This window comes from Mytilus galloprovincialis, chromosome 11 (genome assembly GCF_965363235.1).
Source record: "Mytilus galloprovincialis chromosome 11, xbMytGall1.hap1.1, whole genome shotgun sequence".
Classification (NCBI taxonomy): domain Eukaryota; kingdom Metazoa; phylum Mollusca; class Bivalvia; order Mytilida; family Mytilidae; genus Mytilus; species Mytilus galloprovincialis.
The window spans coordinates 38,023,714-38,046,729 of record NC_134848.1 but is presented as its reverse complement, the minus strand read 5'-3'; the positions used below and the strand labels follow the sequence as shown (position 1 = coordinate 38,046,729).

The window sequence follows — 23,016 nt, the reverse complement described above, 5'->3', positions numbered from 1 at the left end:
TACGTACTATGTATGAAACTGGGAAACTTGCACAGGTCACATCAGAAATGAGGCGATATAATTTGCACATTTTGGGAGTTAGCGAGAGTAGATGGACAGGTTCTGGTAAGATAAAGACAGATTCAGGAGAAACAGTTCTGTACTCAGGGTGAGATGACAATTATCATTTTGAAGGAGTAGCCATCATCCTCAAGAAAGGCACCGAGAAGAGACTTATGGAATGGAAACCTGTCAATAGTAGATTGATAACAGCAAAATTTAAAGGAGTGCACACCAACATGACTCTTATACAATGCTATGCACCAACAAATGACAGTGATGCAGCTATGAAAGACACCTTTTACGAACAACTACAAGCTGAAGTGAGATTGGTACCACGTCATGATCTATTGATGGTGATGGGTGATTTGAATGCCAAAATGGGAAACAACAACACTGATATGGACAGAATAATAGGTAAACATGGATGTGGTACTATAAATGATAATGGAGAAAGACTAGTAGAATTATGTGCAGCTTACAACTTGGTAGTAGGAGGAACACTCTTTTCACATCAAGATATACATAAATTAACATAGTGTTCTTCAAATGGTAGGGATAAGAACCAGATAGACCACCTTATGATAAATGGTATTTGGAGGCGTTCATTACTCGATGTTAAAGTCAAGAGGGGAGCAGATGTTGGTAGTGACCATCACCTTATTACTGCAAATATTAGGATGAAATTGAGAAGTACAGGACGTAAAACACTTGTCCCAACAAGATATGATATTGAAAAATTACAAGATCACAAAGTAAAAACTGCATTCATCCTCCAATTGAAAAATAAGTTTCAAGCTCTTACAGATAATCCTGACATGATCCCAACAGAAACAACAGAAGTCAACTCAAAATGGGATCAAATAAGAAAAAATTACGAAACAACTAGCAAAGAATGTTTGGGTTTTAAACAGGGTAAAAAGATGAAGAAATGGATAACACCAGGTACATTGAAGGTTATAGAAGAAAGACGTCACATGAATAAGAAGATTCTAGACACAAAATCTGAACGGTTACAAGAGAGACACAAAGCAAGCTACAGAGTACTAGACAAAAATGTTAAGCGAATAGCTAGAGCAGACAAAAGAGCTTACATGGCAGACCTTGCTAAACAAGCAGAAGAAGCAGCAAAAAAGGGCGAACAAGGAAAAATCTACAAGATCACAAGAGAAATCTGTGGTAAATTTCGTAACACTAATGATGTCCATATAAAAGACAAAAATGGAAGGCTATTGACAACAGAAGACGAGCAAAAAGCCAGATGGGCAGAACACTTTAAGGAAGTACTTAACAGGCCACCGCCAGATGACGAAGCAGTAGTAATTAAGGCAGTTCAAGACTTGGGAATTAATATCAACCTTCCAGACAAACAAGAAATAATAAAAGTAATAAAATCTTTAAAAAATGGAAAATCACCAGGTCATGACAACCTGAATACAGAACTTTTCAAAGTCGACCCAGAATTCTTCAATTATTATTTACATCAATATGGGAAGGAAAATAATACCAGACGATTGGACCAAAGGCATAATAATAAAGCTAGCCAAGAAATAGAGCTCTAAGCGACTGCAACAATTGGCGAGGTATTACCCTCCTGTCAATTCCAAGTAAAATCATGGCCAAAATTATTATCCAAAGAATAATAGATGCAATTGATAAACAACTAAGAGAGGAGCAAGCAGGATTCCGTAAAGGTAGAGGGTGCATCGATCAAATTTTTGCTTTACGCAACATCATCGAACAATGTACAGAATGGCAAAGGCAGCTTTACATCAACTTTGTGGATTTCCAGAAGGCTTTTGACAGTATCAACAGAAAGACCTTGTGGCGAATACTAAGAGCATATGGAATCCCAAAAGATATAATTGAACTTATCAAAAGTTTTTACAACAATTTCACTTGCAGTGTAGGGCATAGCAACATCTGGTTTGAGGTAAAAATAGGAGTTAGGCAAGGATGGGTGATGTCTGCTCTTCTTTTCAATGTTGTTATTGACTTGGTGATGAGAAAAACAACAGAAGATGCTCCAAGAGGAATAAGATGGAACCTTTCAGCAACATTAGAAGATCTTGATTTTGCTGATGATCTTGCTCTTTTATCTCATACCCACCACCATTTACAAGAGAAGACAAACCGCCTTAATACATTTGCCAGTCAAGTTGGACTTAAAATCAGCCAAACCAAAACAGAAGTCATGACCCTAAACATCAATAACCCAGCTCCTATTCTAGTAGATGAAAAAGATCTTCCCATCACAGAAACATTTACATACCTAGGAAGTACAATAAGAAACGATGGAGGTGCAGGAAATGACATTATGAACAGATTAAACAAAGCCAGAAATATTTTCAGATCATTAAACAATGTATGGAAATCATCAAAGTTCAGTAAGAAGACTAAAATTAAACTGTACAGGAGTTGTGTTTTATCTACTCTGCTATACGGATCTGAATGCTGGGGGATGACAGAATTACATCTAAACAAACTGTCAATTTTCCATACCAAAAGCTTAAGAAGAATCCTACGTATTTTCTGGCCAAATAAAATATCTAATGAAGACCTTTTAAGACAGTGTCATCAAGATAGCGTGGGTACAATATTAATGAGAAGGCGTTGGAAATGGATTGGGCATGTCATCAGAAGAGATACAAATTCCATCACTAGAACAGCTCTACATTGGACTCCAGAAGGAAGGCGTAAGCGAGGTAGATTAAAGAACACATGGAGACGTACTGTAGAAGGAGAACTGAAGACCATGAATAATACATGGGGAACAGTAGAAAAGATGGCCAAAGACAGACAGAAATGGAGAACCTTTGTTGCTGCCCTACATGCCGATGGCATACCGGGCAGTAAGTAAGTAAGTAAGTATATAGAATTAGAACTTAGAAGCAATTTAACACTAAAACTGGATTTGTTATTTGTTTCAGTAAGCATAGATACAATAAAAAGACATCAATATTTCTAAGTTAAAATGTTTTATGCACTTTATTTCACTAGGACAATATATAATAAAAGAAATCATTTTCATATTAGTGTGTAATAAAAACATACTTTTTAATCCTATGTCTTGAGGATTTAAGTACACAGATTTGTACTTTATTATTCTAATTGTAGGTCAAGTATTGGAAAGAGAATGAAGAATTAGAGGATGGAGATTTGTATAATTTGAGTCTTACAGAATTGAAAGAAGATTATCAAGGAAAGCTTTTAAAATTTAAAGGTATTGGCTATTATTTGAATTGTATTGTAGAATAAAATCAATCAAATACATGAAAAAGAAGGTATATGAGAAGATGTAAAACATCTCTTACATGCTCTAGGCATACATGATTATGGCTTAAGTAATGGTTATAAAGTTATCATTCATTATATTGACAATGACTTAATGATTGACTTAGTTGTTGCCATATATTACTAGATTTCATTAAACTTATATAATCTTTTAAGTTTGAGTTTTGCAAGTGTCGTAATTAATGATTATTGTTTACATGTCAGATTGAACCAAGCTATAGTTAAGAAAAAGACTTTAACAAGGGAGATAACAGTGAGAACATTTCATTATTATCTGCCCTTTATTTATTTTCCAATTAAAAAATATAAGAATTCTTCTTTGAAATTTTGTCTAGCTATGTACATTGATAACAAACCAATCAAAGGAGTAGGTCCGGTAAGGACCGATTTTGGCCTCAAATTTCAGGTTCATCTGACGAAAAATTTTGACCACTTTTTAAATACTTAAGTGTCTATTTTATTTGAATTAATTAGTTTATGGGAAAAATTTTAACTGATTTAGTCATTAAAAACGATCCGATTCAAGCTCAAATATGAAAAATCTACCAAATATGCCGAAAAATGTCACTTTTCAGATGTTTTTTGGAAAAAATGGAAGTGGCCGCATCCGTCTTCATCCTCAACGTTTATATATGTTATGTATTATCATCAAATACAACTTACATTTTAATATTAAGGATGAACACGAATGTGGCCACTTTCGTTTTACACGAAAACCGTCTAAAATTTAACTAAAATGCTAGAATTGTGAAGATTTCAGTAATTTAGCACGACTTAATGGTGCTAGTACCGGATATATATGCATTGTATTGTCAAAAACAGCCCATATTTATGTAGCAGAAGCATTCTACTGTCCAATAAATAACTAAAAGTTTACATTTTAACAATTTTGTAAAACTGTTATATTTTGGGGCCAAAAAGAGGTCTTACTGAACCTACTCCTTTGGTGTTATATTTCTTAAGCACTAAGGTTGCACTTCCTGTTTTTTCAAGGAACAACATTTTTTTTTGGAATTTTAATTTTTACTTAATATAGCTACAGTATATATTTGTATTCTTAAAAGTATCTTTTTTCTCACAATGTTCGGTCAGGTTATTATTTAATTATGACCGCAAATGACATACACATGCAAATAAGAAAATGTCCATTTTGCTATTTATTTATAATTAGTAATGTTCGACTGATTAAAGAACAGACTAATCATCAAATGTTATTTTTAATGTGTCAATCGAAAATGGACAGCAGGGCATTACAATGTAGCTAATTTGTGACATAAAAGATCAGATGATTTTTCATTTCCTCTCGTTAGTTATCCATTTTTAGATGGTGACGTTCCATTGTCACCATCTTATGGTGTTTATATATCTCAACTTGTACGATTCGCTCGTGTATGTAACAACGTTTTAGATTTTAACGAGAGAAATTTATGTTTTACTGAAAAATTATTACACCAGGGTTTTCGATATCACACACTGGTCAAAACATTTACTAAATTTTATCACCGGTATAGGAGATAATTCGTAAATACAACTCAACATGCAGACATCTTATACGTTCAGGTATTTCACATCCAATATGTTATGATAATATTCTTTACAAAGCACAAAAATGTCAGTATTCACCTCAAAAGCTTACAAAACCTTTAAACAGACTTATTAAGAAGTGATATATTTACGATACTGTTGTCAGGTCATTAAATATTGCATATTTTGGCTTTAATATTGATTCACTTATAGGGTCTTTGCATCGGAACTAAGCACATTAATGTTTAAAAAAACAGTTATTGGCATGACACGGGTTATGTTCTTCTCATATATTTTATGATAGTATGATACTAAACCCCTAACGGGAGGGATTGTGCCTGATATTAATATGGTGAAGACATAATCTTTCAATCAGTTTCATTGAGGTCTGGAGCTGGCATGTCAGTTAACTGCTAGTAGTCTGTTGTTATTTATGTATTATTGTCATTTTATTTATTTTCTTTTGTTAAATCTTTTGAAATCAGACTCGGACTTCTCTGGAACTGAATTTTAATGTGCGTATTGCTATGCGTTTACTTTTCTTCATTGGCTAGAGGTATAGGGGGAGGGTTGAGATCTCATAAACATGCCGAAATTTTGCGCCTGTCCCAAGTCAGGAGCCTCTGGCCTTTGTTAGTCTTGAATGATTTTTAATTTTAGTTTCTTGTGTATAATTTGGAATTTAGTATGACGTCTAATATCACTGTACTAGTATACATATTTTTAAGGGCCAGCTGAAGGACACCTACGGGTGCGGGAATCCTCGCTACATTGAAGACACATTGGTGGACTTCAGCTGTTGTCTGCTCTATGGTCGGGTTGTTGTCACTTTGACACATTCCCCATTTCCTTTCTCAATTTTAGTGTATTGAGGATATGATGAAAATATGCGATAACTCGCATTTAGTATAATGTGCGTTTACTTTTTTCACGATAACGCTGTAATAAACGCAAATATAAACGCCCGTTTAGTCCTTACAAAGTTAAAAAATGTTAACTTTTACCGCCCGTATACACCAAGCATTTTGTCTGCGCCACACCCAAATCTAGCTTGAAATAGGATTTTGTAGTATGATATGCTAATATAATAAAATAAATTTATATTGACAAATTAACAGAGGTTATCTTGAAGGAACCGGAATATTTTGAAAAAAAACTTTACTAGTAAAATTTGTTATTTTCAGTTTAATGCAATTTGAACTAGTATATACCTTTATAAACAATTTAAGCGTAATTTTCAAATTTTAAATGACTTGAATTTGTCCAATTGAAACGAATAAACGAATGGTGAGATTCTCTTTTTGTATGATAAATCATGTTAACACATTATAACATACCATTTTGTTTTCGGTTAAGTGTTAGTGTGTGAGTAGAGGTGCTATTTCGTTTCAAACAAATTGGGCCTTTCTGCACGTCTTTAATTAAACATTTGTGTCAGAAGTGTTTATAAACAAAAGGTGTTGTTTCCTTTAAAACACCAAATATTAGACGATGTATTATAACATTGAATTTCAAAACAGCTCATATCCTAATTTATTACAACAAGCTGTATGTCCCGAGTGAGAAAAAATAGATAGAGGATTGCTAATAACGGTTCTTAACTTTCCCTATGTCCGTTCTATTTTTCCTGTGATTATCGCAGTTTTTTTTTATTAACGTTAGATATGACTCAAAAGCATTAAACAAATTTCTTGTAAAAATTTAACAAACAAAAAACGTAAAACCCCACCCATGTGTGCATGGTACAACAAACATACTTGGTATATGTAATTGATCAACCCACTTAGCATCACCAGTAAAAGATAAAATAAATGTAAGATATGCAGTCGACATAAACATGATTAACTTCTATTAACCCTACCTCACTCCTTATAATGCAAAAACGTAGTTTTTGTTATCTGTATTGATTAGGGGTCTGGTGCAGGATGAAGGGAGGGAGCTACATTGTATTTAACAGTCCCTATATTTTTTATATAAAAAGCAGCTTGTATTTGTAATATTTCAATTTATAAGCATAGTACATGTAGTATGCGGTTTTATATTATTTGGCATATTAACTCGTTTTATATCGTGGATACAATTAACTTTAATTTTCAAAATGTTTAATACATGACCACTGGACTGCCTACCAATTATAGATAATGACCATGATTTTTTACAATTTTACATGATAACTTTTCGTTAATCATGCAAGTAGCACAATTACCGTCTGTTATATATGTATGCAATTTAAACTCCATTGACTGTATATCTTATTACAAATCACTGTTGCGGCTCACACTTTAGTAACTTATTAGTATCTCCTTTAGAAACTACTTCTGTATATATAACTATACCTATCAAAAGGGAATTATCTTTTTAAAAGACTAATTATGAGTCAATTACACATATTAATATCTACACCAAATATACCAATATGTCCTTTTTAATTTGTTCGATCTTACCAAAATCTTATCTACGATCGTTAACTTATACGCATTTACAAATTTCTTTCCAAACTATGTTGTATTAGTCGTTTTTATCTATTTTTTTATTTTTGTTCTCGATTGTTTTGACTTTTATCATTTTGTTTCCTTTTTTCAGCTAGCTATCCGATATTTGTTTTGTCAAAGTGAGGTTATTATTGTTTGTTATCAATTTATGTCTATAGATGTATTTGTTTCACTACTTCCATTTCTAAACATGTTTGTTGTTACATGAGCTAAATATAAAAACATATATAATCTGATAATATCTTTTAAATTCTCAATGATTATAACTAAATTGTGTGATAATTTATATAGATTTTGTAGTTTTAGACTTGATAATAAAATGTATTCTCAAAACTACTGCAGTTAGTGCAGTTATGTTAATACACGTATCTGTATTTCTCACGTACGTTTGTCGATCGGGTAATTGTTATTTGACAGAAACCTGTATGTTGCATATTGGTAAAATATCCATTATGTATACGATAAGTAATGTTCTACTGCGTGATGTGGCGTTCACACAGTCCCGAGTAAGGGTCCCGTATGAGAATATACAGCAGTAGAAGATGATAATTGAAAAAAATCGTAGAACTATCCTCAATGATCTGGAATTTCTATCATGAGCCTACCGCGGTAGTGTATGTTCGTAATAAATTCTTACGGATCCAGTACTCAGACAGTAAGATGCTTCCCTCAACACTCAAGAAAACACAGCAGATTTCGTCTAGTCGGTTACAATCATGGCTGTGTCGTAACAGATTTTGCTATATCGGATCAAAATCCTAACAATGTTCTAGTTTTTTTTCTGGATGCTGCATTATATAACGTGCATAATCTAGAAGAATTGTTCATTGTTTTTTGTTGCCGATCCAGCGTAATCGGGGAGCTGTCGAAACAAATTCGGTTTCCATGCAAAAGATACAAATAGGATTAGAATCGAATTTAAAATGCGATAATCGGAACAAACTTCGATAGAAACACATGAATTTGGAAATTTTGATGAACAATATATGATTGCCAATGAATGAATATTTTTACAAATTTTGATTAAAGTTTAAATTTCCAGTCACGATTCACAGGATCTTGATCAGACTTTTCACAAATAATTATCTAAAAGGTCCTGTTAAGGACGGTCGTTCAAATCGTAATAGTGTGTCGCGCTTAAAGCAGACTCTTATGTTTAAAGTTAATTTCGAATCTGTCTATCTAAAATGAACGATGGGGATTTTAATGTAACTATTTTTTTTTTACATGAAAGTCAGTGTTTCCAGGATACAATACCAGTGTTTTAACGCTGTTAACTATATATAATGAGTAATTGTTCATTTACTTTTACTCAAAATAGAAGAACCACCTTTATACGTAAACGTACGTTGAAGTAAACGCAAAGTCTACGCCTGTTTCGTCTTTTAAAAATTGCCTGTACCACACTCTAACTTAGCTTGAACTAGGACTTTACTAGTGTGACATGCTTATAGATATAGGAAGATGTGGTGTGAGTGCCAATGAGACAACTCTCCATACAAATAACAATTTAAAAAGTAAACCATTATAGGTTAAAGTACGGCCTTCAACACGGAGCCTTAGCTCACACCGAACAACAAGCTATAAAGGGCCCCAAAATTACTAGTGTAAAACCATTCAAACGGGAAAACCAACGGTCTAATCTATATAAACAAAACGAGAAACGAGAAACACGTATATATTACATAAACAAACGACAACTACTGTACATCAGATTCCTGACTTAGGACAGGTGCAAACATTTGCAGCGGGATTAAACGTTTTAATGGATCCAAACCTTCTCCCTTTTTCTGAAACAATAGCATAACATCACAACAAAGAAAAACATACTATAAAATATCAATTGGCAGACTTAACTCAATCAAAAAACGTATGATTAAACAATGAACGAATAAATTTGATCTGCGATATCTGAATACAAATGCACAGTTAATTAAATATTAGAGACAAACATTCATGACCAAAAAGCTAACAAACAAATTCAAAAACAGGACATGACTGAGAAATATTTAACCAATCAATGTTCACTTTAGAAAAAAACCCGTTTTTTTTATAATCTTGAAGTTTATACAAATGTTGTAAGAATAAGTGAAAAATTGAAGATATTACAAATAATCAAAGCTGGTGTACAGACAAGATCCATATAAATAAAAATAACAAAAAAGCATTATAAACAGTATCAACAGGTCGAATTAACAAGAAAATACGATTTGAGAGTACTCGCAGTTACTGACAGCTAGTTAAAAGCCAAAACCAATTAATAATAAAAAATCATGCATCAGAGACTAAAATCGACTAAAACACATCACAGGGATTTAGTATTTTAACGTCATTAATAGTCAAAGAAGACATGACTTGTGCAATGCCAAAAATAAATGTATCGACAGGTAGTAGTATAGTGAAGAGCGACTTCTATAGAAATAAAAGTTAACGTGTCTGTGTCTCTATACATCTCGTTATTCATTTCTATGTAGCAACATTCCAGTAGCGCCTACATACGAAGTACATATCTTCCAATTGATACGATATTCCCGGGTTTGTATTTCCTATCATTACTTTCCTAATATAATATTGCTGCTCACAAGGAAGATATTAAACCAAGGATTCCTAATGGTGAGTTGAAATCATCCCTTCGTTAATTTTACGGAGGCCCTCACGAGTTGGTTGACCGTTTTTTAAATAACCGTTTCACAGATGATATTGGATATGTTTATTATGTCGTAACTACAATACCCTTCCCCATTCACGTATGTGACCTAACGAATTAGACTATTTACCAAATTTCTAAAAACATAAGCAAAACGACGGGTGCCACATGTGGAGCATGACATGCTTAGCTTCCTGAAGCACCTGAGATCACCCCCACTTTTTGGTGGGGTTCGTGTTGCTTAGTTTTCTATGGTGTGCCTTCTGTGCTATTATCTGTCTGTTTATCTTTTGAATGTTTAGCCACGGCGTTGTCAGTTTATTATAGATATACGAGTTTGACTGTCCATATGGTATCTTTCGTCTCTCTTTTATATTCAAGATAATTCAGTTTAACCATAAATGAATGTTATTTTGTATATATTTTCTCTGTGAGTCATTGGTTCAATTTCTGCAGCCTCAGCCAAAAACATAATTTACAAAAAGAAAAAAACATACCTTACTTCTTATTTTAAATTATTTAATGTGTCCAATTCAAAGGAACGGTGAGTTAATTCAATAATTTAAAAAAAAATATATTTAAGCTAAAACAAGCTTTAATTATAGCATTGACCTTAACACACTTCGTATTATAATTGATTAAACAAGTGTTTGTTACAGGTGAAATAAGCTATATCTGCAATTCCTACAGAATATAAATATTCGGTCATTGAAAGTCTTAGACTTATTCAAAATGTTAAATCAAAGGATTCAGAGAAATCAAAGACAAAAAGCCAACATTCTTAAAAAATCAAAAATATTTGAAACTCATTAGTGTGCTAAAGTACTTCTATCCAGAGGTTAATTTGAATTTGAATTTGTAAATTTGAAACTTTTCAACAAACTACACTAAAAACTGAAAGCGTGGGTGTGCATTTTACATCTCATTAAACTTAGTCAGTTTATATATTATCCAACATTTTATATATGTGATACACAATCAAAACAAACAACAAATATCACTATCAGAAAATTATGTATAACTGTACCTTTTATATTTGATCTGGCATAAAACAATGAACTTCTTGATGTGTAACGTCAAAAACCAAATCACTGTTAGTATCATGACCACTGTTTTCCATACATCTATCCCACTATAGTGTGGACTATACTCCTCGTTATATAGGCTTTTTTTTATCCAATTCTTAACTTAAACAAAATCACATGACTTAAAGTGTATAATTAAAGTACTTCACATTGGAAACTCCTGAACGTAATTATCTGTTATCAGATATTGAACGATCAGTTCTAAAAAACAATTTAGCGATCCAAATTTGTACATTGTGATCCACAACAAGTCAAAAATATATTTTTAAATATTCTGTTTGCTTTCAATCTGAGTAGGAATCAATTAAAATTTTAGTTGGTCATTAAATTTCAACATAATTATTATTAATATCAAGATGTATTTATTATGCTGTATTAGACTCAAAGGTATTAAACAATTATTCATTTAAAAACGTAAAACGACAACCATGTATAAATGGTAAACGTACATGATGCACGCTTTCAACACCCCAAGATTCTGGTGAATCTTCAAATATCTCTCCCGCACATGATAATAAATTGAGTCTTTCCATTCAAAAGAATTAAAAATCCCTCTTTTCTATCCTTGCTTGTTGATAAGTATCTCTATATGTTTCGTTTACTCCGATCATATTTAGGACGTAAAACAACCTAATGCTATCGCATTTCGCCTACATCCGTTCTTCTTGCAAATTCTTAAAGATATGAAATTAGTAGCTGATGATATATTATATATGGAGTGTTTTTGTTTAATAGGACATTACCATTATTCGGTAATTCTGTAATTATTGGAGAAAAGGAAAACCATCTTCAAATATTTTAAATAATGCTTGTATAGCGTACAGTATGTTCAAAAGATCATGAGATTATGAATGATATCATCACTAGAATTTCTGCTTAATATATTGATCTTTTTATCACAGTATTTACACAGTAAAGCAAACTAAAACATATTACAGCATGTACAAGTATACTGATTATATCTTTCCAGTTTCATAGCATTAATAGAGCTCTATTCTATTTTTTTTTTTTGGGGGGGGGGTGAGAACTCCATTCGAAGGAGTGTGTTCCTGTAATAAAAGAAATAATGCAAGCATAACTGTAAGGGGTAAACTGTTAATTGTTATGGTCATCATCGCGAATTGCTTGCCAGATATCTTTTATATGTTTCAAAAAAAAAGAGGGACGAAATATACCAAAGGGACAGTCAAACTCATAAATCTAAAATAAACTGACAACGCCATGGCTAGAAATGAAAAAGACAAACAGACAAACAATAGTACACATGACACAACATAGAAAACTAAAGAGTAAACAACACGAACCCCACCAAAAACTAGGGGTGATCTCAGCTGCTCCGGAAGGGTAAGCAGATCCTGTTCCACATGTGGCACCCATCGTGTTGCTTGTGTGATAACAAATCCGGTAAATAGTCTAATTCGGTAGGTCACATTTATGAAAGGGAAGGGGATAGTAGTTACGACCTAAAGAATGTATCCGATATCATTTTTGAAACGGTTATTCCATAACGGTCAACCAATTCGTGATGGCGTCCGTAAAATTTACGAAGGGATGAATTCAACTTCAATAGTCGCTTGTGAAATCTTTTTCAGTCTTCGATTTTATGATATTAGATTTGTAGTTTAATCTGTTTATTTGACTATTTATATTTTATAAAATTTTATTCGTGTTGATGTTATTTATAAGGAATTTAAAACTCAATTTGAATCATGTTATAATATTATTGTTCATTTGAATGCCCTTATCAGTTTAAATCTGTATTGATAGGCACTAAGTATTATGCTGAAACGAATATTTGACAGGTATTTAATTTAACTTTGATACTATGTGTACCCTTATTTTAACAAAAGTTGTATCATGTTACAAAGTAGCAAATATAAAGTCAGATTGGGGATTGAAGAACATAAATAGTTACAAGTCGTGTATATAATTCAGTTTAAAAATATTTATATGGGTGATGTATGATCCATTATAAAAGCAAATATGTCGCCTCCAGACGTAAAAATCGTTGAAAAAAAAACATGCATGCTCTTAACAAATATCATATCAACTACACGCAGGTACATATACTATTGACACTTTCATGAATAGAAAGAAATATTTGACCTTTATTTCTAGTTCAACTATTAATTTTGTACACAAAGCATATTTTATCTAGCAGACCAGCAGATTAAGCTTTGTCTGAAATCTTTGTCTGAAATATAACTACATTGTATTATTACAATAGTTATCAAAAGTACCAGGATTATGATTTAGAACGTCAGACGCGCGATTTGTCTACAAAAGACTCATCAGTGACGCTCATATTAAAATATCTATAAAGCCAAACAATTACAAAGTTGAAGAGCACTGAGGATCCTAAATTCCCAAAAAGGGTTTTAGTCGTTAATTTTGAAATATTTGAAATTGGTGCAGACTTGGTACATTCATATCAAAATAAAAGAAAGAATACATGATGTTGTCAACGAATTGTCGTATTGAAGCCTAATAGTTTCAACATGGTAATTTTACAAAATTGAACTAAGATACTTCATAAGGGCTGGTAATTATTTCTTTACATAATTAGGACACAATTAAAACTAAAGTTACTGACATTTTACACACTAATGTGTTACAGGGATGATATGCATAAAGCTACTTAAGTTAGGATCTTTTCTTGTTTTCTGCATGTCCTACGATAAATTAGTAAATAAGATTGGAGGTCTTTAATTAATTTGTTTTATGCATACGGGCTCATATTTCTACTATAATATCACCACTTAAAGAGTACATAATATAATAGAAAAATAGTGGTTTTCGTACAGTGTTTCCATTGCAATTTATTGCGTTGTCAGTTTATTTTCGGAAATCAAACATGTGGACTATAGAAGTCAATGAAAACAATCAAACAAAATATACGTGTACCGATTCACTGAAATTACCAACTGATTTTCTGTAGTTATAGTTTTTATATGCACACGTATAAACATTGCGGTTTTTATCCAACTCAATCGTAGGTTTGAACATAGTTTTTGATTTAGACTTGTTTATATTTTTTCGTTTGGGCTTGTATCATATTTTCCCTCCGGTTTATATGAACCGTTCATCCTATATTGACACTTAAAATTCAAGAGTCAATCTTAAATTGAAGGTCAATTATATGCCCTTCCAAATACCGTTTCGATCCCTAACATCACTGAAGAGACATTTATTGTCGAAATCCGGATTTGGTATACACACAAAATATTGACACCTTATGTTTGTGGCATAACATCTTGGCCACAAGTTTATTGTTTTCTGTTTTGTATTAAATTTATATTAAGATCAATTTTGTTACATCTTGTGATTAATATTTTTTTTGGCAATCGCTAATGGCAGTCATCAGGGTTAAAGAACATCAGTTGTTCAACCTGTTAGTCAACAGACTTGGGGTAATTGTAATTGTAATCGTTAATCAGCTGTAATTGATTACTATTTTTCAAGTAATCAGTGTAATCATTAATCAGCCAAAAATCTGATTACATGTAATTTAATTTAATCAATTACTTTTCAAAATACCCTGTAATCATGATTACATTTTGATTACATTCTGATTACAATGAAAAAAATCTAAAATTATGTTTTTGGTCATTAAATGAACCTCTTTGTTATTCATAAATATGATAAATTTTAAACATACTAAAATGGTTTGGTTACTTCAAGCATTTTACTTCAGTAAAAAATAAAGTTACAGTACTGAAAAGTCATCATTAGCCTAAGCAGAGACATATAATACAATTATATATCTTTTTGATAAAAGATATTGTACATACATGTATATTCATCGTTTTATAATGATCTTCATATTAATTTTTGATAATAACTGTTATATATTCAAGTTATACTTTTCTTTAACCCTGAATTATAATCTTTTGTTAATTTTTGTGATTTTTGTCAACTTTGAATTGACAGGTAGGAGACTAATTAATGTTTGTTTTTATTGCAATTACTAATTGAGTATAGCTGTAGGGAAATATATATGATAAAAGATAAATCAGACATGAAAATTTATCTAATTAGCACATTAATTAAAAGTTGGACAAATATGTTGTTTAATTTTTTTTTTTGTATTTGGACTGGACATGTAAAATGCAATGATTTTTAGTACTTACATATTGTTTGCAATTTGATTTAACATTTCTATTAAAATTTGACATAGTTTTAACTGGTAACTTTATTTCATCCATATTTGAACTTCCATAAACTGCAACTTGGAATACATATAAATTATGAAAGAGCGGTCAGAAGACAAACAAAAAACTCTTGATTATGATATATCTTTATTAAATTCAATTCAAAATAATTCAGAGATCATTGGTGATAAAGTGTAATGTATAAATATGTAGTGAATTTGGTGTTTATTTAAATAAATGAAGTTTAATTTAAAGTTATCATTTTATAATTGAACCAAAGGAAATACTTTTTTTCTCAAAAATGCTAAAGTTAAATTGAATATTTATTCGTTCACATCATTCAAAATGTTTTGTTTTTAAATTCATTGTAATCAGATGTAATCATGATTACTTTGTCAATGTAATCATTAATTTAATCAGATACTTTCAGAAATGATGTAATCATTAATTTAATTTAATCGTACAAATGACAAAGTAATTGTAATTTAATCAATTACATTGAAAGTAATCGGACCAATCTCTGTTAGTCAAATGCGTTTTGTTTAAATACACTTTTTCACTTTTTCGGTCTTTTGGAAAATGGTGTTTGTGCTGTATTTAGACCCTTCTACAACGAAATTTGTTTAACATGCACACGTATAAAAATTGCGGTTTTTATCCAACGCAATCGTAGGTTTGAACGTAGTTTTCAATTTAGACTTGGATAATATATATAATGTATAATATAATTATTTTGGTGACTGCATCTTACTTTCATTTGTAGGTTCCTTTACTATAGATAATTAAGCTGATCTGTTACAATTCCATCTTCATACCTTATATATCATGTACTGTGTTACGACGCTACATTAAAACTTACGAGGAAAGGTTACACCCGGCCACCGAAAGGTTTTTGTAAGAGATTAAGTGGTCGAGTGGTCTAGCACGTCGGATATAGTGCAAAGCGATTTGGTACCAAGATATCTCAGTAGCATGTGTTTGAATCCCGGAGAGGGAAGAACAATTTTTTTTCGATATCGGCAATTTATAGATCTAACATTGTTGGGCTGATGTTTATCAGTAAAGTCAAAACACTATTGAAAAATATATTTATCTAGAGTGCAAACATTCTGTCTGAATGTACCAAATAACTTGTAGTTACTTTCATTAACATAACTGCATTATACAATACGCTTCTTGTTCTTGAGGTTTTGTAGAAAAGTACAAAATAATCGGTCTATGTGTTATAAGATAGAGCACTTCATTTTAGGTTTTAAACTGATAACTTGATAGACAGTTACTTGGTTTGTGTTGCGCTGTCATACATTGCCTATTAAACATATATTTTATTTTGACATAAACTTGGACGTTTTCTTTTTAAAAAGACATACGAAACACCTTAAACATAAACACTGTAGTTATACATACTTTGGACTGAAACTTAAACTCAGAATCAGAAAAGTCAGGTTATCAAGTTTTTGTTTGTTTAGTTTTGGGATTTTTTCGTAAAACAAAGGGGATATACCCGTTTGTTTATATGGAAGATTTTCTTTTGGAATGAGGGGGATTTTAGCGTTTGAACCTTTAAAAATAACATAAATAACTGGAACAATTTGCACTAATTTGCCAATTGTCATACACTCTGTAAAAACTAATGTAGAATTTAGTTTATACAGATCTACAAAAATACGTGTATAGTTATCATTGTAAAAGTGAGGTATTATATTTAACGTTTTACCAATTTTAACAATTTTTACCAATTTTCCATTTTCTCATTTTTCTAAATTACGGGAATGTTCCAGATTTTAAGAATTCGACATTTTTCCATTTGAACTAAAACTATAAAACATACAGAAACAATTATCATAGAATAAAGTGATGCACTTAAGACCTCGATTGTCTGTGTTCCTTCTTAAATCTTTCACCCCATATCCTTCATAACAAACGACCCGCTTTTACCATTTTATACGGTGATTTTAACTGGTTTTTTTTCGCAAAGAAACTGCATTGAGGGATACAGTTCCGTTATTTCACTTGCAATATTTTTTTACTTGAACTGTGATTTCTTCTTTACTTGACTACAACCCTTTGAATGTGGAAGCGAAATATGGTCAATTTGGTCATTTTAGGCCAGCAACAACACCTTTGCCAAATAAGGGCGTCAGTATGGCAGTGTGGGATGAAGTTTTTGTTTGAGTGTACAAATCATTTAAATGCTACACAAATTGTTAGATCAAAAGCCCAGATCAAATCATTGTGGTATTTTTTTGTCATTTTAGTTATAATTAACCAGACACGCAATTGTGTCAGCTTGTTCGTGGCGAAATGGTTATCAAACTCCGTACACACAATGCAATTTCACAATATTATATTCGAGTGAAAGAATTGAAAGTAGTCATAATTCGACACCTTCTTTAATATTTCAAGTTCCTTTTGTATTGTTATAGAAATACATATTAGTAACCTTATACTTGTAAATCTATCAATTTCTGTAAAACTATTCCTCCTTAGGGACAAAAAGTACAGAATTTAAATGAGGTTGTATGTTATTCTAACACAAAGGAAAATATTTTCATTTTTTGTATGAGACAACTTCGAATTCCTGCATTTTATTCCTAGTGATACACATTGAGGTTTTATTTTTTCACTGTTTATTGTTACCAACATGAATATAAGTAACCATAGACTTATAGAGCTTCCGATTTGTGCAATATTTTTTTAATTCTGGGGACAAAAATAGCAGAACTTTAATGCCGTGTAACACAATTGTAAATATTGGCACCTTTTTTATGTAAAACAAATTTTCAATTTTAAACTTAAATTTCTTCACTTTAATTTTAAAAAATTTTAAAAAATCCTTTCAAAATTAAAAGATATATAAACTGTCAACGTTGATCAGGGCACGTTTTTTTAAGCTTTGAAAATATGTTGTGTTTTTGTGGGTTCCTTTGAGGGGGGTATTTAAATATTCAATAATAAAATATGTTGGTATTTCAAATCTATACGTTTTTTTCGTCAATCTTTATAGACTCTAAAGTTGCAAAACAATTATCCTACCTTCATGACAAATATGTTGTTGCCCCCGCAAATTAACCTCCAAACAACATCGTTTTTGTGTAAAACTCATTACATTAACTGCTTGATAAACGAATTAGGTATTGACAATTCACTTGGAAATCCAACATATACCCTCACGACACTTACCAAAGAGGAAATATTGTATAATCATAGGTCTGTTCTATGTTCCTTTGGAATTTCAACTAAAGATGATGAACTGGATCTTCCATCACTGTATTGGATACCTAAACAGCATAAGTGTCCTTACAAACAAGGTATATTGCTGGGTCTTCCAAGTGCTCCACGAAACCTCTTTCTCAATTATTAACATCTATTTTATCAGCAATCAAAGACGGGCTTCAAAGTTATTGTGAAACTGCCTGTTCTAAAGGTAGCGTGAATCAGATGTGGATACTTAAAAATTTCAAAGATCTTTTAGAGTAAATACAATATAACTCTCTTTCATCTTGTAATAGTATTAAAACATTTGACTTTTCTACACTTTATACAAGTATTCCACATTCCAAACTAAAAGACAAATTGAAATAGTTGGTATTATAAAAAAAAGAAAATGTGGTATGATTGCCAATGAGACAACTAGCCACAAAAGACCAAAATGACAGACATTAACAACTATGGGTCACCGTACGGCCTTCAACAATGAGCAAAGCTCATACCGCATAGTCAGCTATAAAAGCTTTGCTTTGTTTTATCAAAAAGAATGGCCAACGAAGATACAAGTATCTTGTATTAGGAAGGGATAAACTCTACTTTGTAAAGGATCACTCTGATTTAATCAAAAAATTCCTTGATTGCTTGATGCTTGATTTCTTGATTGACAACATTGGCATTCCAATGGGAACGAATTGTGCCTCTCTTCTTGCCGACTTGTTTCTTTATCATTATGAGGCTGACCTCATATAGGAACTTCTTAGGAAGAAATATAAGAAGTTAGCAATATCCTTTAACTCTACTTTCCGCTATATAGATGATGTTCCTTCACTAAATAATTCAAAATTTTGTGACTATGTCGAACGCAACTATCCCATTGGACTAGAGATAAAGGATACAACAGATACAGTTAAGTCGGCCTCATATCTTGACTTACATCTAGAAATGGACGATGAGGGTCGATTGAAACAAAACTTTACGACAAAAGAGATGATTTCAGCTTTCCAATTGTGAACTTTCCATTTCTAAGTATCAACATTCCAGCAGCACCTGCATACGGTGTATATATTTCCCAATTGATATGATATTCCCGTGCTTGCATTGCCTATCATGATTTTCTTGATATAGGATTGTTGCTCACAAGGAAGCTATTAAATCAAGAGTTCAAATGGTGAAGTTGAAATCATCTCTTCGTAAATTTTGCGGACGCCATTACGAGTTGGTTGACTGTTATGCAATAACCGTTTGGAAAATGATATATATGTTCTTTACGTCGTAACTACAATTCCCTTCCCTTTCATAAATGTGACCTACCGAATTAGTCTATTTACCGGATTTGTTATCTCATAAGCAACACGACGGGTGCCACATGTGGAGCAGGTTCTGCTTACCCTTCCGGAGCACCTGAGATCACCCCTAGTTTTTGGTGGGGTTCGGGTTGTTTATTCTTTAGTTTTCTATGTTGTGGCATATGTACTATTGTTTGTTTCATGCCAACACCTGGTTTTAGAATAACTCTTCCCTTATAGCATATTTATTTTCTGTTGTATTTACATGTATTTCAATAAAAATTCCATTGCCTGTTTTTCTAATTAAAAACCACTACATCTTTATTTAGTATTACTTTGAAGACAAGTAATTATTTAATTACACATATCGTTATCTACAACACATATACCAATATGTTATTTTTAATTTTTTCTATGTTTACAAAATCTTATCTAAGATCGTTAACAAATAATAGTACGCATTTACAAAATGCTTCAAACTATGTGGTATCAGTCTTACAGTGTAGTTCTTGATTGAATTGTTTATATTTGTCATTTCGTTGCCTCTGTATGCTAAATATGGGTTTCACTCATTGTTGAAGGCCGTCTGGTGACCTATAGTTGTAAATTACTAGGTTACTTTGGTGCCTTGTGAAGATTTGTATCATTGTCAATCATACCACATCTTCTTTGTTTAGAGTTAATATCAAATTTAAAATTGGTATAAACAAAACAAAGAATCATATCCATTAACCTGTCAGTTATGTCCTCTACTGTATGATTGTCAATCAAACTACATCACATTGAAAACTCGTGAAAATAAGCGTCCATAATTATTTGTTATAAGATATTATATTTTAAATTGTATATTATACATAGAACATTAACTTTCCAAATATCAACTTTGTCCACAACAAGTCAAATTTTGTTTTTAAATATTCTGTTTGCATTGAATTTAAGCAGGAATTCATTAAAATTTTAGTCGGTATTTTAATTTCAATATGAATATAACTTATATAAAGATTTAAGCTAAGCTTATATCATAGTAAAAGTTTCCCAAAATGCGGTTTTTCACTTTTGTTATATCTGTTTTTCTGTGATTATCATATTTTTTTTTATTATACTAGGTACGACTCAAAAGTATTAATCAAATTGCCTTTCAAAATTCAACGAAACAAACAACGTAAACACACACCCATGTGTGAATGACTTAACAAAAAATAAATGGTACATATATATGTTAATGAAAAACACATTTAACATCCCAACAAAAGATGTATTAAATTTAAAATATGCAGTCTTCACGATCGTAAAGATGATTAAATGTATATCAACCATATATAAATCGTTATATTGCAAATAAGAGTAGTTCTTTTTTTTTTCTTTTTCGATGAGGGTTGGAGGTGCAAGGACCGGGAAGGGGGTTATTCAACAGTTTGTATATTTTATCATAAAAAGCAGCTTGCAATAGTAATCTTTCAACTTGTAAACATAGTACGTGGTTTTATATTATTTGGCATGTAAACTCGTTTTATATCGTGGATACAATTTACTTAAATTCTTAAAAATGTTTTAATAGATAACCACTGGACTGTCTATTAATTATAAATAATGAACCTTATTTTGTACAAATAATAAAATTGACAATGGAAATGGTGAATGTGTCAAAAACACAACAACCCGACAAAATAGCAGGAAACAAAAATGGACCACCAATGTGTCTTCAAAACAGCGAGAAAATTCCGCAGCAGAAGGTTTGCTTCAGCTACCATATCTTCTTACATATAATGACTCATGAATAGTAAAATTGACGCCACTCAATATCGAACTTCATAGATCTGTGTTATGGGGGTAATAAGCATGGCGTATAAGGTTTATAACGTTTGATTGAGTAAAACTTATTTAAGAAAAAATGGAAACGAAAAATGCAGCATTTTCTATGTTTTTATAGGGACATGAATTCTCATAAATGGTAAAAGTGACGGTACCAAATTTCAAATTTTATTGTGTGTCGTGTGGTAATAAGCATTGTCCCAGGTTAGGGGTATGGTGGGGATCCCGCCTTATTCGGTATGTATGTGTCTGTCGCATGTCAGGAACCTGTAGTTCAGTGTTTGTTGTTTGTTTATGTGTTACATATTTTTTTTTCTTTTTTTTTATAAATTTGTCCGTTTCTATTCTCGTTTGAATTGTTTTACATTGTCATTTCGGTGCCTTTTATAGGTCACTATGAGGTATGACCTTTGCTCATTGTTGAAGACCGTGTTGTGACCTACAGTTGTTAATTCCTGTGCCATCTGATCTCTTGTGGAGAGTTCTCATTGGCACTCAAGCCATATTAGGTAAAGGGTGGGGATCCCGTTAACAAATTCAACCCCGCCATATTCTGTATATATGTTCCTGTCTCAAGTCAGGAGCCTGTAATTCAGTGATTGTCGTTTGTTTATGTGTTACATATTTGTTTTTTGTACATAAATTAGGCCGTTAGTTTGCTCGTTTGAATTGTTTTGCATTGACATTTCGTAGCCTTTTATAGCTGACTATTGTGTATTGACTTTGCTCATTGTTGAAGGCCGTATGGTGACCTATAGTTGTTAATTTCTAAGTCATTTGGTCTCTTTTGGAGAGGTCTCATTGACACTCATGCCACATTTTCTTTTTTATATTGTGTATACGTTTTGTAGTATTTCCCAATATTGGTTGAGGCAAACTAAAGTTAGGAAAACGGGACTCATTTTTTGGGATGTTCGGGAAGGACGGACTAGGGTAACACCTTATGCCTCTCCACTATGGCACCAACACAGAAGTTCTGACTATTGTGCTGGTAATACTCATCCCACTAGCACTGTCATTAACACACATACACACAATTTTATTATAAAAATATTTAATCGTAATTTTGATTTCTTGGGCCGAATGATTATATGACAAATTTATTTTACATATACATTTTTGTAATATTTTCCAACTAATTTTAAAGCTTACAAACTTAAATTGATCATCTATTTCTTTTTATATGTCTTTTAACATTTTGTTTTGAACAGTACGATTTGTTACGTATACTTCACATGTATTTCTATCAAATCTGGCATTATTACAAAGCCAATTAAATAAAATTCAGACGAACTTGAAAATAAATATGTAATCATTCAAATATATATGCAAGTCGTTAACTGGTCAAGTTGCTAGATGCACACATCGTCGGCCAATTGAACGACATGTCGTTTTAAAACTTCTAGAAATACTAACGGAAATAAGGGATGAGTAAAGAAAAATAAATGAAAACAGAACGACTGAATTAAAGGATGT

At 31.8% G+C, this 23,016-nt stretch overlaps 1 protein-coding gene across 1 annotated transcript; it reads left to right on the top strand.

The window, feature by feature from the left end:
- The first annotated feature begins 620 nt into the window (after window positions 1–620).
- LOC143050744 (uncharacterized) lies at window positions 621–1,601 on the top strand. Its single transcript, XM_076223863.1, has one exon. The coding sequence runs from the start codon at window positions 621–623 to the stop codon at window positions 1,599–1,601; it is 981 nt and encodes a 326-aa protein (XP_076079978.1).
- Window positions 1,602–23,016: the final 21,415 nt, after the last annotated feature.

Bases quoted from the DNA above. Each gene is read 5' to 3' on its own strand.
- LOC143050744 (XM_076223863.1), top strand. From the start codon at position 621: ATGATAAATGGTATTTGGAGGCGTTCATTACTCGATGTTAAAGTCAAG.